This window comes from Drosophila elegans, unplaced genomic scaffold (genome assembly GCF_018152505.1).
Source record: "Drosophila elegans isolate 14027-0461.03 unplaced genomic scaffold, ASM1815250v1 contig_814, whole genome shotgun sequence".
In the NCBI taxonomy this organism is placed as follows: Eukaryota; Metazoa; Arthropoda; class Insecta; order Diptera; family Drosophilidae; genus Drosophila; species Drosophila elegans.
The window spans coordinates 15,721,103-15,737,285 of NW_024546167.1; the positions used below are offsets into that span (position 1 = coordinate 15,721,103).

Sequence of the window (16,183 nt, forward strand, 5' to 3'; positions counted from 1 at the left end):
GGATATACCGAAAGGCAAAGGAGCCCCGGTGGGTGCTCTCTGTTGAGTTAAGGGTCTGGCGGTCTGGCACTTCAGCAACCGTTTTGATTACTCGCATGTTTTCGCGTGCAACTAAATTAGCGCACGTGTAATCAAGTTCTTTTCGCTAAAAAAACAACGAAAAAATATGGAAAATTTACATTGAAGCTCATATGAACCTCCTTCCTTCTTTGGCACACAAAATCCCCATCCATTAAAAGGGGTTCATATTTTTCTTCTCCGGCTTTTTTTGTTGTCGGCAGGATGTTTAAACTAAAGTAATTGATGTCCCCTTGGATGACATATTTTACGACAAGTAGAAATTCGGCAATAAATCATTGCAATCATGTTATAAAATATTCAACAGAATGGTTAGATAAGGGGTACATTGGGTTATATTTTCTACATTGTGGCTAACAGTTAGTTTCTGAGCTTGAAATATTTATGTGTCATGGAAGGACAAAAACACAAAATAAATCTTAATGTTTTTTTATAGTTACATTTTTGTTTCTTGCTGAAATAAAAATATAAATTATTATCCATACTTTCTGATGTATACTAACGATAATAAACTGAACATTTAACTCATAAAACTAATTTAAATTAACTCAAAACCAGATAGGATCAGAAATTGTAACATATTGAATTTAGAAGCAAAACTGATTTATCTTAGGTCCCCAACCCTGTATTAAGTTTGATAATCAATATTAACTCTGTTTTTAGGGCAACCTAATAAACGATATCATGTTCTAATAAAAAACATCTGTTGCAATATGAAGAATAATCTATAATATTTCTAAACCGTACACAAATATTTTTCCGATTCTGGTTTTTTCCTGATAAGATAAAAGTACTTGAACGCGTTAAAACTATTTAGAAGAAGGGGTAATTTTGCAATGAGCTTCGCGAAGTAATTTTACTTCGTAGTTTTATTTAAAATCCTTTATGGATCAGGTGGATGAGAAACAATTTTTCCGCTTGCAATGACTCGGGCAGCCAATTTCTGATCAATTATATACTCAATAACGGAACGAAATTTTCCAAGCGGTACAAACGAAGGGAAATCCTGTTCATTCATCGTCATGTTTTGCACTTCATAGCTTATGTTCTGCGGAAAAGCGGTTAATTATTAACATTGTTGTATTTAAAAAAATACTTACAGCTTGAAAGGGACACTTAAATTTCGTATTAGCATGTTTTCTCAAATTTTTGATGTATATATTAAACAATTTGTTTTTGCTAGCATTGTCCAATAAATAACATGCATCTAACTGGACATCAAAAAGTGTCATTTTCTGTCTACTTTTAAGCTTCCAAAAATCCAAAACGGCATGTACTTTTAAATTTGTAACCGTATATTTAAAAGTATGACTCGAGTCCAAGTAACTGCGATTGTTGAACTGGAAGACCTTGCAATCAAAACTTTCATAAACCTCTGGATCAACATGGGTGATGTTGACTTGGTCAATGAAAAGTCGAAAGTTTCGTTCTTCGGTTCTCATACTTTTAAATATGAGAAAACAGCAGATCCAAAACCATAACTTCATGACTGTGGGCAAAAGCAAACTGAATTATTTCCATTGATTTGACTGAAATAAAAACTTATTTTTGAGACAACTAATTGTTGCACAGTTTTTCTGTTGCGTTACTTTATGATCCGTTAAAATTTATTGTTCGTTTTGTAACTTTATGACCCGTTAAAATTTAGGTATAAAATTAATTTAATTTGTTTAGACGGGATGCTATTAATATTGTAAAGATTGTTGGTTTTAGCGGCCCGAACAACTCAGCCATGGATTGTTAAATGCAGAGCTTTTCGTGTTTTAACAAATATAATCAAGTCCGAAATAAAATACATTTCCACAGTATAGCTAAGTATAAGCTTTGTATTGATTGTGAAGTTATTTATATAACACCTTTTGTTCTTTTTATACGTTCATAAGTTCACTAACAATCGGAAATTTTTTGGGCTTTCATTTTAGCGAACAAATAAGTTATGACCAACACATTTTTTAGTCAAAGATAATACCATAATAAAATTTTAATTATTGATTATTAATTAGACCATAATAATATTTTTAAGTTACTTTATAATATGTGAGCATAAGGTATTTTAAAGGTGTAATAATATTGATAAGCTTGACCAGATGAATTTTTATATAAGTACAAGACCAATTATTCTTTGCCGAATTTAAAGTTTGATATTTGTTTTACTTCTCTGGTAACATGATTAATTAATATTCAGGGTATTTTATTTATAGGCTATTACTTTTCCGCGGACTGTAATGCGGCATCCTATATTACTTTGGTTAACATAATATTCGGTTAAGCTGCGATACGTTCCAAGCGGCACAAATGAGGGAAAATCCTGCTCGTCCAAATATAGTTTTTCTAGTGTATAATTAAAGTCCTGCAGGAAGATGTTATATTAAATATATTTATTTAATTTTTGTATACTTGAAATTATACGAACCGCTTTGAGGGGACACTTCAGGTTTGAGAACTTTTTTAAACTTTTTGCATATATGCTAAACATTCTGTTTTTATGCGCACTACCCATGAAAAGGCAGGCATCCATTCGAGCATCGTACAGCTTCATTGCTTGACCATTTGACTTCCAAAAATCCAAGGCGGTGCGAACATTCAACTTGACAATGCTACGTCTTAGCCTCATTTGGCAATCGGCATAGCTCCGATTGTTAATTTGAGAAACCTGGCAATCAAACTTTTCGATTATGTCCGTGTCGTAAATCCTAACGCTTATGTCGTCGTAGAATATTCGAAAGTTTCGCTGCGCTGTGCTAACGCATTTGAAAATAATTAACAAACGGATCCAAAACCAAGTTCTCATGTTAAACGCTAATATTGCAATGCTACAGTTCTATTTAATGTTAATTTGGTTGACTGGATGTCAAAGTTGTTACGGTATAGAGCCTAATTATTTTCTAGTTAAATATGATTTTCAATTTGCGATACACTACTAATATAATAGTTAATAATTGCTTTCTTGCCAGTAAAAACAAAAGATTGTAGTAAATTACTAATTGATAAGAAACTAAAAAAATAAACTATATTTTTGTTTTAGGAGTAATAATTATAGCCTTAAAGTGACTCATGTTCATTTGGATTTACACAAGGTTAAATATATTTTTTAATTTTTCGAAAGCTATACAAATTCATAAAGAATAAAAGACATATATAAACTATTACACATTTTAAATTTTAAAAATAGGTATGGATCTAGTTATACTTATTGGCAACTACTTTTCCTTGAGTGATAATTCGCAATACCATCCGGTCTTGTGTAAAATATTCAGTAACAGTCCGAAATTTACCAAATGGAACAAACGGAGGTAGATCATTCTCATCCATATGCCACTTTGTCAACGTATAGTTGTAATTCTGTGAAAAATTGTTAATTATTGGCCTTGTTATGTCGAAATTAATTGTTTTTTGCTTACCGATTTTAAGGGACATACAAGATTGGCATTCGTGTGTTTTTTAAAGCTTTTTACGTAAATTTGAAACAATCCAAAACGGTGAGAAGTTCTCAGAAAAAGACATGCATCTAATCGACCATCGTACAACTTCATTTTCTTTTTATTTGAGGCCTGCCAGTAATCCATACTTGTGTGCATTAATAATTCCTCCACATCAGACTTTAAAGTCATCCCACCGTCAACGTAGGTTCGATTGTTAATATTAACGATTCGAAAATCGATATAATCGATCAGATCGCGTAACCTATATTTTACTGAAAACTCATCCATCCTTATGCGAAAATTACGCTCCTCACAATTTACGCAAGCGTGGACGGTAATCCAAAGTGTCCAGATTAAAGTATTCGAGGCCAACGCTTTCATTTTAATGTCAGCCGATTACGATTAGTAGTGCTGATATAACGATCATGGACTATGCTCATGCTACATCCGGCCAATTAAGAACTCGTTGTTTGATAATATAATTATATAATAATTTCAACAAATTGGTATCGTTGAAAAAAAAAAACTACCAAAAATAATGAGTTGAGTTTGGCTAGATTAATTCCGATAGGAATGATTTTGTGTGTATTAACTTATTATAATGGTATGGGTTGGAAAAAAAATATTATATTATATTCAAGAAATCAATACAATCAGCATACGTGGCATACTTCACTTTTATGGAAACCTTAAGAAAAATTTACAAACATGATTTTTCAGCTTTCAAAAAGGAATACATTTCGTATACGTAATTTTACTAGTAATTTTGATATACTAAGTAGTTTACCATTAGATGTTTTATGTATGTATATGTATTATTATTTATTGTTAAATATACAAAGGTATATAAACTATCTTTATAATTTATTTTTTTTTCAATTTTTTTCCCCCACATTGTTTTTATGATTTTTATGTTGCAGTTTACAGTTTTTCCAAAACTTCACCGTGTACTACAATACGTATTGCCAATCGCTGTTGTGTAGAATATTCGGTGATTGTACGGAATTTACCAAGAGGGACATACGGGGGCAGATCCTTCTCATCCAAAAACCAATCCACCATTTTGTAACTATAGTTCTAAACGAAAAAAATTTCTTAACAATGATTCAGTTTTATTTTAATTTTACCTACCGCCTTAAATGGACACAGCAAAATTACATTAGAATGCTTTTTAAAGCTCTTCACATAGAGGTTAAAAAGTTTATTTTTGTGAAGACTTCTTAGTAAGTTACAACCATCTAAACGAACATCATATAACTTCGTTTTTATTTGAGTGTTTGGTTTCCAAAAATCCATGATGGTACGAACATTCAAATCTCCAACACTTCTTTTTAAAATCATCTCGCCGTTGACGTAGCTTCGATTATTCAATTGGACCAAATGACAATCCACCTTTTCGAAAATGTCTGTCACCTTATACTTTATCGCAAACTCATCAAAGTAGATTCGAAAGTTGCGTTTATCACTATTGGCGAAGTTTATTAGGACATATAGTCCACACAACAAATACGACGTTTTCATGGCCAATGTTTATACTATAATGCTGCTTGATTTTTAGCAAAAAAGTCTACAGTTTTTTGTGCCGAGTTTCAATCTATTTTCGTATTTATTTAATTTGGTTCTGGTTGATATTATTGTAATTACGATAAAATAAGCTAGACAATTTTGTATTTAACTAGTTATTACTGGTGTACGAATTGAGTTACATTATGGTAATTGTTCATGCGAAAAAAATCAATCCTCGCAGGTAATGATTGGCCACAAGTAAAGTCCTTGATTTTATTATATCAAATATTTAAATATTCCTCAAATTATTAAATATTTAAAATTATCTAACCAGAAATTATTTTTTAAAAGTTGCTAGACAAACTTTTCTATAAATAAATTCAAAAGCTTCTTATTTTATTTAAGAACATAATTATTAGGATATTATTATGGTCTAAAATGTTTCACAAGCAATCTTCCATCAACTTGCATATGAGCCAGTAGCTTTGATTTGTGCTGAAACGCCATTTTCATGCGATAAGTGCACTCTGGAAGGAGATCTGGTAGCAAAGCCTCGTCGATATAGGCCCTAGTCAGGGTGTAGTTATAATTCTAGAAAAAATAGAAAAAAGAATTTTAAAATGTTTCTAAAAATATGATAACAGTATATTTTTTAAATTCTACTTATCGTTAAGTATACTATACGTATGCTCAAATTTAAGTTATTTATTTTATTTTCAAAACTCACCGCCTTTAGTGGACACTTTGGTTTAGTATTGAGAAAATCTGCATAATTATTGTACATCATTTTGATGAACTTATTCTTGTAGCCATTATTAAAAATCGAACAGAAGTTTAGCTTAACGTTATATAGGCGCATTTCCGGACGCGGCGGGCGCAAAATGTCCATTGACGAAAGAAGTGTTAGCTCATTGATCGGCCGATTGATCATTATGTGACCCGAGAAATAACTGCGATTGTACTCCTGCTCGAGAAAGGCACTTTGTGACACAAACAGGTCCTGAACATCGACAGTGAAGACGAACCGATCCACGTGCACCACATGGGCACACAAAAAGCAGTTTGCCAGTAAACCGAAAACGAGGAGGCTAAGCTTGTGGAAAGACATTCGGAAGACGCTTGACTTGGCCACTGGATAACTGGCTGGCTACGAACCAACTACTAATGGGGGATTCCATTGTGCTTGTAATTATGAGCTGACGGAGCGAACCCTAATGGCTTTTTAAATGGTGTCGTCTGCTCTAAATTGCCGCAATCTCTCAATATGTCAACAATACGTATTCATATACACATGAATTATTTTTTTCATGTGTTTTTTTTTTTCGACGTTGTTTTTGGGTCTTTGAGTCGCTTTCAGAAATGCAAAAAAAAAAAAAAAAAAAGATTTCATACATGCACACAAAAGTAAAATGAAAATGTTTCACGTATGGAAAGATTGAGTTGAGAAGGCGGCTAAGTACATAAAAAGAGTAAAAATGAAAGAAATGACAAGAGGGGAAAAAGAAAGCGAAACCCCATTTTATCGACGACTATGTTACCCAGTGTCAAATCAGAAACTAAACGTTGTACACAACTTTTTATATGATATTGTAAAATAATGAGATAAAAATGGGAAAATCTACATTAAGTTATCTGAGCTAAAAAAAAACAACTGAACTTATAATGATTAAAGTAGAGAAAAATTGTTAATCTGTTTGTTCTAGAGTGATTCGAAAATCCTTTATTAATGTTACAATTTTGTGTTTATTTTTGCGTTAACTAGCGCAAGTGATTTGACCCATGAACCTCATAAAACAGTGTTTAGAACTAAAACTTAAATGGAATTAAAATCACCGAAATATGTAGTTCTTCCCAGTACAGCTCCAATGTTTTTTGAGGACCAGAAATAGTGCATAACTAGATGGTCTCATCTCGAGTACACCTTTTCATATTTCACCGTGTTCAGGACGCAAAACGCGACTCCAAGGATGTCAACAGAAGTGTTAATAACACCAGCGATACCGAGCTGCAGCTGGAAGAACCAGGGCCCAAGGATGCAGATGGAGATGGGCAGGATTTGCCTTTGCCCGGCAGCCAGCCGAAGCAAAAACAGTGGCCGTAAAACAGAGGAGCAAAGCGCAGCGCAGTGGAGTGGAGTAAAATAAAGGAAAGTACAGACGAACAAGGCAACGCAGGCGCCCGGCCCAGTCGAGTGTAGTTCAAACATCACACCTACCGTCTGGGATCTGGAGAGTCTCCTCGACTCGTCTGCGGATGGTGCTGTGGTCCATATTATGTAAACATTTGCCAGGCTTCAATCTTTATTTTTCCTTTGTCCCCTTATCCCAGCTCGCGTTTCCATGGTTCCTGGCGGAGTGCGTGTGGGTGATGGGTTTCAGCCGGCTTTGAGGATTCCTGGCTCAGGGCTCTCAATCGAAAAAGGGTGCAAGTTTTTTGCATGACACAACAGAAAGACGTAACTTTCTTTAACTAACCAAAAACATTTTTGTCAAACCAATTTTGTTAGTTGTAAACCCAAAAAAATGGTCACATAACACTTTAGGAATCAACCTAACAAATCAAGTTCAATTCACCTCCATGAATTATAAATTTTTTTTAAAATAAATTGCTTGCAGTTTTAAATTAGGTTTATTTTATTTGCTTTGTGGGGCCAGAAAATTAAGTTTGTGTGCTCTTCATTATGTACTTTATAACTTACTTAACTGCCATATAATTTCATTGTCAGTTTATAAGTTTCAATTCACTGCAAATGACAAATCAATAGCCTTTAGATTCAATATGCGTGCTGAGCTGCTTGATGTCCACGACCTAATATTGTTCTGGCAAGGAAAACAATCTAATTTTCTCATTTTCATATGCCAATTTCCCAAAGTGACCAATTTGTCCAAGTGCAATTAACACAGCCCATACCCATCCATGCTAATGGGGCCAGGGAAAAGACTCGGACTTCTATTAGCCGACGTGTACTTGGCAACAAACTAAAAAGATTGTTGCGTTGCATTTTAAATATCGAGGTGTATATATTATGCAAATTTGTGCAATTTTCATTCATGCCTCCGTATATATATATAAATATATATATATATATATACATATATGATAGGACCAGTAGCAAACTACAGCTCTGCTGAACTGAACCACAGCGCCAGGCCTTAATTAGTCTTTGTGAGCGTGTGAGGCTCATTTCATATGCAAATTGCAGTCGATTGGTTTCGCATTACATAATTAATAATTCAACGAGAATGCATGTCAATCACACGCACGAATACGCCACCAAGGAACCCACACAACAGACGAGCTAAGGGAAACCCAAGCAAAAATCCTGCGGTTTCTACCATTGTGGTCCGTTAGGGATATTATTATAGTATAGTTAAATATAGGTGTGAATATTCACAAGTTGCAATTATAAATGTGTAATAATAGGGTTCTGAGCTGAAAATCGAACTGTATACCAATGGTGAACCAGTTTTCAAAAGAAAACGTTTAACGCCCGATTTCACATTCTTATAGTAAAATTAAGTCTTAAAATATTGAAAACCAAGCAGGGCAGTATTAAATTAACCCTTACGCCAAAATTCATAATAGAATCTATGGTGTTATACGATCGGAATACAAAATGGCAACTGGCCTCGATACCGATGTCTATATCAATATTTACTTCATTGGCGTTGGTTTTCGGCCCATTTGTGCAATCAATAAATTTTACAGTCGAATGCACAGGTGCCTGGCATCATCAATTTACGCATCAAGTGGACGCCTGCATTGGAAACCAAATGGGAGTGGCAGCCAAGAAGGAGAAATTCGGTTTTTCGAAACGAAATTGATTAACATTTTCCGATCATTTTCCGGCCATTAAATTGTTTCCCGTTTAAAAGACAAAACGCGTTGGAAAGTTTAAAATGCGTTTTTGGGTGTTTGGTTATTTTTGATTTGAATGTAATGAATTTAAGTTGGTTACAGTCGCTACAAGTATTACAGCTGTTGATGAAACTGCTATGCAGTAGCATATTTGCTGCCCTTACCCCGTGTCTGCAAACACTCGTTAAAAATCACTTAAAATTCCATCATCATAAATTTGTCAAAAAATTCACTCACTTGCTCTGAGCGAAGCTTTAACGTGTCGACATTGATGCTGTCTTTTGTCTACTATCATACTCCCTTCCTCTTTTGGGATTAGTTTTCCGACCAACACCACAATGGTCTTCATTTCCCATGCACAAATGGCTCTTCAGATTCTGCGAATATCATTGTATAAAATGTTTTGGCAAGGTCGTAGGAAAGTTAAGTTTTTTTCGTAATTTAAGATGTTATTGTTAAGTTTTGAAAATACATTTTTTTTTTAAATATCTATATTATATAAAATTTATTAAATATGGTATGAGCAATTTAAAAAACTAAATAGATTATAAAAAGTAAAGCTAAGCATTTAATTATGATTTTTTTTTAATCGAAAATTGTGCTTTAAAATCAAGTTTAAATTGTATATTATGGTTGCCTTTTTGGCTTCGGTGTATTAAGTTCTGGAACAACTATGTACATGGGAACTGGCGCTGCCAGAGCAGAAAAAACTTCTTCAAGACAAATGAGCTTTCCTTTAAGACCATTCGCCGTCTAAGTTTTCTTATGACAACCTTTAGTTTATTACTTTTGGTTTATGTTTTCGTCAGTTGGCCGAATGTTTTATTTTAGCGGCCGCCGCAACAGCAGGGGGCAAGTTCCGCCGAGTACCGCCCCAGCCACTCCGTAAGGGCCCCAAAGCCAACTGCTTTTTGTGGCAAGGTCTTTTTGGCCACCATGGCTCCATGATGACTTCAATTTTTGGCAACAAAACGCAGCTAAAAGTTGCTGCAACAGCAAAAAAAAAAAAAAACGGGGGGTTAAAAGCAAAAAAAACTCTTAGCCCAAGGCAAAAAAGCAATAACAAAATATTATTATCAGAATCATTCATCATGTGGCTGCAGGCAATAAATTTTGGGCTTGCTCCCAAATGCAACAACAACAACCAAAGCAACAACAAGAATAAAAGCCATAATGTGCCAGCTGAGAAGAAGAACTACAATTATTGTAGCACAGTCGGTAGGTACAGAGCCTTTTGGCTAACTGTTAATAAATCGCAGTGCTAGATATCAGCGAACAGTTAGCACAGTTAGCTTGTGGGCCAAAGGCAGCAGCTGCTGATGTGGCGCCCCGCCCCATATCCACCCACCCCCTTTTTCAGGTACGCCCCCGTCTTACCCCGCCCCACCGCAGACGCATAAAAGTTCGGGGGCTTTACCCCCGTAACGAACTTTAACTTTAAGCGAGGCGTGGCCAGGGCTATAAGGCATTAACATAAAACTCCAAAAATACAAAAGACTGACGGGGAGTAATAAGTAAAACGAAATGAAAATAGTAACTGCTAAGAGTTTCCACTGTTTTAGTAGCAAGAGGCAGTCAGCTGCTCAGCCAAGCTGTAAATTTGCGCATTATTTAAGCTGCTCTATCTTTTCTTTTAAACTTTTGTCTTCAGACACCGGAGTTAAGATAACTCAGCATATAACTTTTCCTATGACTAAAATCCCTATTTTTTATATTGGTTTGCCTTTAATATTGTTCTTCAATTTAAATAATGAAATAGTTGTGTTTATATATGATTTATATTATATGCTGCAAGTACATGGAATATTCATGTAGATTCTGCATATCTATTTATGTCTATAAATAAATAATATCGTTTTGTGCCACCCGGATAAAACTACGCAACGATGTTTAAACTTAAAGATATGAAAATATAAATTATATATTTAATTTGCAATGCATTACTTTCCTTTGTTCATAAACGAGCTTACCCTCGCCTCATTCTCTTCTTCTACCTAATGAATAAAACAAACTAAAGAAGCGGGACAACAAAAATAGAGTATGTCGACTATAAAATACCTTTTTTTAAGTTGAAAGCAACTAATTCCGACAATAGAATAAATTTTATTTTTTGAAAGCAAATAATGTATTGTCTTAAAAACATTTGTATTATTTTGTTATTTGTGAAATTACATTTGCCACAATAAATTATTCCGAAATATTATGGTTTGAAACTGCAAATGCGACAAGTTTATTTATGCGCTATGGGTTCCGCCAATATTCTTTTAATGGTCTTAAATAACACTGGCTTTCCTCTTATTTGCCATTGCCGCTTCTTAAGTTCCTCTTTGAGACACATTTTGCAAATTGCATTTCATTCCTGCACTTCCTCTCAACCAGTCCCGTTCTCATTTGCAATCATTATTATGGTCAGAATAAACGAAATCGTCATCTCCAACGTGCCCAGCCCAACATCATAATCAATTCAGTTGCAGTTCCAGTTGCCCTGCCCCCCTTTTCACATCCCCGCCGCCACTGGTGCTCGCTCATCGTCATTCTCTTTGCCACTTGTTTGATAAATAATTGTTCGTCGTTTAGTAGGTACATACACTATAAACATGCAAAGTAAAGAGCACATTGTGTATTCTCGTGCCAGTCCAGCGGGTGACCACATGCTGTGCCTGTGCCGCCCCAGAATTCCCCGCTTCCTTGGCTAACGGCATTGGGGAAACCGCAAAGCTATAGTAGCCATAAGCTAGGCCATGTACTTTGAAAGCCCCTCGCTGTGCCCTGACCACATCATCGAATGCAAAATGCTAAATGCGAAATGCAAAATGCGAAATGCGAAATGCTGAATTCGAAATGCAGAAGCGGCGTAATTGCCACCGCACCAGAGACCCAAAGCTGAAACCAATAAACCAGCACACGTCGATTAGTTGCACATGAGTGCGGCAACATCGGGGATTGGGCATCGGGTGTGGTGGTCAGGTGGTCAGTTGAAATCCCGCCTCCGAATTTACCTTCGTTACTGCGGCTGCTGCCAAGACTGACGGTCGACAAACTACAGACAGTAAGTCCATTTAAGCCACGTCTTAAGGACGCCGGCTTACGGCCATAACAGTTTCCAATGCTGTGACATGCTTTGGCTAAAATGGTTCTAATGGTCATCTAATAAGACAGAGTTTTCGTTTTAGATAAATTTAACAACCTCAGCCATCTTATCTTTACAGATAAAACCACTTTAATTCACTAATATCCAGGTACTATAATTTATTTTCACCTGTTAGGGTGATCAAATATCTCAATTCAGAGTTGATTTTACTGCTTTGTTTTTAATTTTTTTAAATTGTGAGGAACAAATCCAAAGAACCATGTTAAGTTCGTTTTTAAGACTGTTTCGATTTTGAAGCCTCTGCATCTTTAAGAGCTTAAAGCAAATTTAGTTGACCCACGTTAACCCAAGCTCTTGACCCATGTTAGCCTGAGCTTTTGAGCCGACTGTCCCAAGGTGTTGCTGCCTGTCTATGATAAAATAGATGAAAAGGTGGAACCGCTGGTGGCACGTTACCCGGCAACGAATTCTCAATATTTGCGTAACAGGGGCGGCCTTTTGGGCTCGCCGCTTCACCGCCTCCAATGGACAGACTACGGCCAACCGAACCCAACTAACCGGCGATTGCTCATTTGCTATCAACGAGGAGCGCCTTCGCCGCATTCCATGCGATGGAGCAGAGAACGGCCATGAATTTTGCATTTTCAGTTTGCGTGTATTTTTAGCTGGGTCGTCCGCTGTTGGGCAGGCCTGTGATTCATCAAAAGAGCGGCGACAGCTGACAGGCCGACAGCTACGCATAGAAATGAATTATACAAAAACGAGATAGACAGTGGGCACTACGACGACCGCCTCACCCCATGGGGAAACACCTGAGGCGTCGGCTAGGACGACGCGTATTGCCTACGATTATTTTTTATTAGTTGAACCCCCAAACCAGTTGACAAAAGGCAACGAACGCCGACGACCAGAACAAGCTTAAAATCAACGCACACAAAAAGACCGCAGCTTTAATGCTCTTTTTCGAAAAAAACATCACTTATCGTTAGATAGATTAGATAAAGACTGACTCAGCTTTAAAGTTCAGATTTATTTTCAGGCAAAACTTAAGACATTCATGTACACCATTTATTGGCATATCTATATTTAAGTTATTTATTTTTTATTTAAGAAATTAACACCTTTACAGTTTGGTGCACCCAACTTTGATTTCACTATTTTATTTGTTTAACAATTATTTTACCCTTCATATTTTCTGATTTCTATCTTTTAAGATTCATTGATAAAAAAGTTAAGGTAATTGCTTCCAATCAGAAACAATACTAACTATTTAAGAAAAATACTTGAAAAAGTCAACTAAATTTGGTTTTGGGTGTTACTGCGTTGTTTAGAATTTGATGTATGTATATGTGCATTACCACATTTCCTTATATAAAAGCATTTACGCGGCAATTATTAATTTATTTGCGTTTGCCGATAAGATGCATTCAAGGTTAATTCTAAAGTATAATGTGCATGCAGTTATTACCGATTTGGAAATCGAACTCGCTTCAAGAGTCGATGTCTGAATACTCTATTAGCTAAAATAATCCATTCGGAACATATAATAAATAATATAAATCACTAACAGGAGTTCGCAGCTGGTGCTTTGAACATTCTCCCAAGTTTTTAAAAACGTAAGAGCTTAAAAGGGGGAAAAACGTTTTATACACCCCGGATACAAAAGAGTCCACACACATTTTAATTTATATCATATGCACATCTGCTTCCGACTATAAGTACTTCTATTCGGCACATATGCACATACACATACATTTGTACATACAAATGTGTTAACATATGTACAGAATTCTGCAGATCGTTCAACTTAATTTTGATAGTTTCAATAGAAAAGCTTGGCATAGCAACCCCCAAAAATCATACATTGTATGTAGATCGTTTGTTATGCCCCGTCATGCTGATCAAAATACAAGCTTAAATACATATATATATATATGTTTATGTACACGGAAAAAAAATATATTACGATATAAAGATCATAAAAGAACTTAAAGTTCTAAAACATATGTCAATTTTAGGCACTAGTTTTTATTAAAGATTAATTGTTTATGTTGCAATTTTCTAATTTAAAACATTAAATGCATGCCAAAAAGCTAAAACTAAGTGGTAAGCTGGCGTTTTAAAAAATTATTTTCTTATATGTAGATATATTGAAAGAACATGATACACATACTTTTGATGTGGTTACTTATTGTACTGCTTTTTTGTGTGTATGTAGAAACACATGCCCAAACTTTTGCAACACTTTTTTTTAGGTTTTTGGCTTGCTGCCTTCTGGCATTTGCCTCCGCCGCTCGGATGGTTTGCCAACATTATGACAAAGTTATGATACTCTTTCCTGGGAAAGCACATAAAAAGAGCCAGGCAAAAAAAAAGAAAACAAAAACGGCAAATAAAAGCAAAATACAAACCGAAAACGTGCTGAACAATGAGTACTATGTGTGCGCAAACAGTGGCGGAGATTGTTGGGGGAACTTTGGAAGATGGGGGAATCAATATCGATCGGGGGAAAGTCTCTTTCTATAGTGGAATTTTTATGTATTTAGTGACATTTAGTGATATTAAAGATTTGCTGTCTGGTTATATTCAAACTTTGAAAATATTGTTTGCTAAGTTTTTTTTTGCTCACAAACAAAATATTATTTATCCACGTAAAATTACAATGGACTACGGTGTTAAGTTTATTTACTCACTTTTTTGGCTACAAGGGGAACTATGTATGTGTGGCCGTCGATGATAGTGAAATACGGCCACCCCCCTCTTAATAGCTGTCTCTGCCTTCCCATAGCTATCTCGCTCACTCTTCTAACAATCGCACCGATTACGTTTTTCTTGTCGCATAACGTTTGAAGATGACGCGCGCTTGTTGTTTTTGCTGCCAGTGCCAGACGAACTGGCTCTGCTTTCTACGCTTTCGCGAGCGGAGTGGGTGGGGCAATGGGTGGTGGGTGGTGGGCTGTAGTTGAGCGAGAACTGAAAAGGTGCGGCGACATTGAACAAGCCAACGAACGGGCGAGAGAGCGAGAGAGAGAGAGCCAGCTGACTTTTCTGATAACATCGTCATCGTCATCGCAATTTTAATTTATGCGCAACACACGCACAACCATCTCACACAAACACACTCAGTAGCCCTCAACTCTCAATTGCGATTGAGATTTTTTTTGTAAAGCTTAACATCTTTTTACACATTTCACAATTGTTGTTGTGACTCTCTGGAGCAGGGGTACACGAACTCGATAAAAAAAAGTTTGCACAGTCGGATCATGCATTGATCATTAGCTCAAAAGATAAAAGCAAAAACATAACAGTGGAAAATAAATGCTGCCTTTAAAATCTTGTTGAAAACTCATAGCAAGCGAAATCTATGTCACCTACCCCTTATTACAATTTCAATAAGGTGTTCCATTTTAAAAATTGTTTACAGTAACAAAACTTTTATGTTTAGTTGCCAAGCTAAATATTAAGGTATTGCTTATCAGCATCTGCCGATCATTAAAATTACATATTTTACGATTCTGTTTCCAGTTCATTCCGATTCAATTTAATGGAATTATAAAATTTAGGTACATATTCTTGTTTGGAACATTAAAAATTAATAAAGCTTCTAGCTTACTTTTGTATTACACAATTCAAATCTAGAAATTCAAAGATGTTCAAAAGATTTTGTTGAAACAATTCGTTAAGTATTTAAACATTCGAATTTTTTTTCTGATGAATACGTTAAAGCTAATTCTTAAGACTAAACACATGAATCAACATGGTCCGGAGCAATCTGTCAAATTATTATGCGTACACATACATATGTTAAATTCGATGCTTTAATGTTTAATGATGATAACGATTAAACATAGCGGTTAACTGTCTTTTGATTATATTCGACCCAAACATACAATTTCAACTGATTCATATCTAGATAGCACAGAGGTTATATAGTAGAATTCTGACAGAGCTAATCAAATGAAAATCAATAAATAAGTAGGTATGGGATAAACACATAAAACCGAGCAGCTTGTTAAATATTATTCATAGAGTAGCCGATAATTGTGAGAGCGTCCAGCTGTCCAATTGGGGCCACTGTGCGAATTTCTTTCCGCTGCCGCGCGCTCACTTATGTAAACACGCTGCCCACTGTGCGCGCTCTCTTCGCCGCTCTCTCTCACGCTCTCTTTCTCTCTCTCTCGTTCTGGCTCTCTCGTTACAGCAGCAACGATCGACGACGACCAACAGT

At 35.6% G+C, this 16,183-nt stretch overlaps 6 protein-coding genes across 9 annotated transcripts in view; 1 reads left to right on the plus strand and 5 right to left on the minus strand.

Annotated features, from left to right (window-relative positions):
• Positions 1-16,183, plus strand: part of LOC108149353 — a 45,010-nt gene that overhangs the window by 17,333 nt on the left and 11,494 nt on the right. The gene's annotated exons all lie outside the window — the stretch shown is intronic.
• LOC108149357 lies at positions 605-1,565 on the minus strand. Its single transcript, XM_017276855.2, has 2 exons — positions 1,179-1,565; positions 605-1,126 (listed from the first exon to the last, which is right to left on the minus strand). The coding sequence occupies exons 1-2, from the start codon at positions 1,563-1,565 to the stop codon at positions 962-964; spliced, it is 552 nt and encodes a 183-aa protein (XP_017132344.1). The 3' UTR covers positions 605-961.
• LOC108149360 lies at positions 2,447-2,891 on the minus strand. Its single transcript, XM_017276858.2, has one exon. The coding sequence runs from the start codon at positions 2,867-2,869 to the stop codon at positions 2,447-2,449; it is 423 nt and encodes a 140-aa protein (XP_017132347.1). The 5' UTR covers positions 2,870-2,891.
• LOC108149362 lies at positions 3,256-4,337 on the minus strand. Its single transcript, XM_017276860.2, has 2 exons — positions 3,480-4,337; positions 3,256-3,420 (listed from the first exon to the last, which is right to left on the minus strand). Exons 1-2 carry the CDS (start codon positions 3,879-3,881, stop codon positions 3,259-3,261), a joined length of 564 nt encoding a protein of 187 aa, XP_017132349.1. The 5' UTR covers positions 3,882-4,337; the 3' UTR covers positions 3,256-3,258.
• LOC108149358 lies at positions 4,364-5,314 on the minus strand. The gene is made up of 2 exons (XM_017276856.2): positions 4,632-5,314; positions 4,364-4,577 (listed from the first exon to the last, which is right to left on the minus strand). Exons 1-2 carry the CDS (start codon positions 5,019-5,021, stop codon positions 4,422-4,424), a joined length of 546 nt encoding a protein of 181 aa, XP_017132345.1. The 5' UTR covers positions 5,022-5,314; the 3' UTR covers positions 4,364-4,421.
• Positions 5,366-15,747, minus strand: LOC108149359. Of its 2 annotated transcripts, none has more exons than XM_017276857.2 (2): positions 5,734-8,009; positions 5,366-5,597 (listed from the first exon to the last, which is right to left on the minus strand). In XM_017276857.2, exons 1-2 carry the CDS (start codon positions 6,112-6,114, stop codon positions 5,433-5,435), a joined length of 546 nt encoding a protein of 181 aa, XP_017132346.1. In that variant the 5' UTR covers positions 6,115-8,009; the 3' UTR covers positions 5,366-5,432. The 2 variants fall into 2 exon arrangements, 1 of the variants encoding a protein (XP_017132346.1); XR_001774619.2 differs by lacking the exon at positions 5,734-8,009 and adding an exon at positions 14,649-15,747 and having other exon boundaries at positions 5,498-5,597.

Coding starts and splice junctions, on each gene's coding strand:
- LOC108149359 (XM_017276857.2), bottom strand. CDS start 6,114: ATGTCTTTCCACAAGCTTAGCCTCCTCGTTTTCGGTTTACTGGCAAAC. Junction 5,598..5,733: donor CAAAGTGTCCACTAAAGGCG/GTGAGTTTTGAA, acceptor TATTTTTTCTAG/AATTATAACTACACCCTGAC.
- LOC108149358 (XM_017276856.2), bottom strand. CDS start 5,021: ATGAAAACGTCGTATTTGTTGTGTGGACTATATGTCCTAATAAACTTC. Junction 4,578..4,631: donor TGCTGTGTCCATTTAAGGCG/GTAGGTAAAATT, acceptor TTTTTCGTTTAG/AACTATAGTTACAAAATGGT.
- LOC108149360 (XM_017276858.2), bottom strand. CDS start 2,869: ATGAGAACTTGGTTTTGGATCCGTTTGTTAATTATTTTCAAATGCGTT.
- LOC108149357 (XM_017276855.2), bottom strand. CDS start 1,565: ATGAAGTTATGGTTTTGGATCTGCTGTTTTCTCATATTTAAAAGTATG. Junction 1,127..1,178: donor TTAAGTGTCCCTTTCAAGCT/GTAAGTATTTTT, acceptor GCTTTTCCGCAG/AACATAAGCTATGAAGTGCA.
- LOC108149362 (XM_017276860.2), bottom strand. CDS start 3,881: ATGAAAGCGTTGGCCTCGAATACTTTAATCTGGACACTTTGGATTACC. Junction 3,421..3,479: donor TTGTATGTCCCTTAAAATCG/GTAAGCAAAAAA, acceptor AATTTTTCACAG/AATTACAACTATACGTTGAC.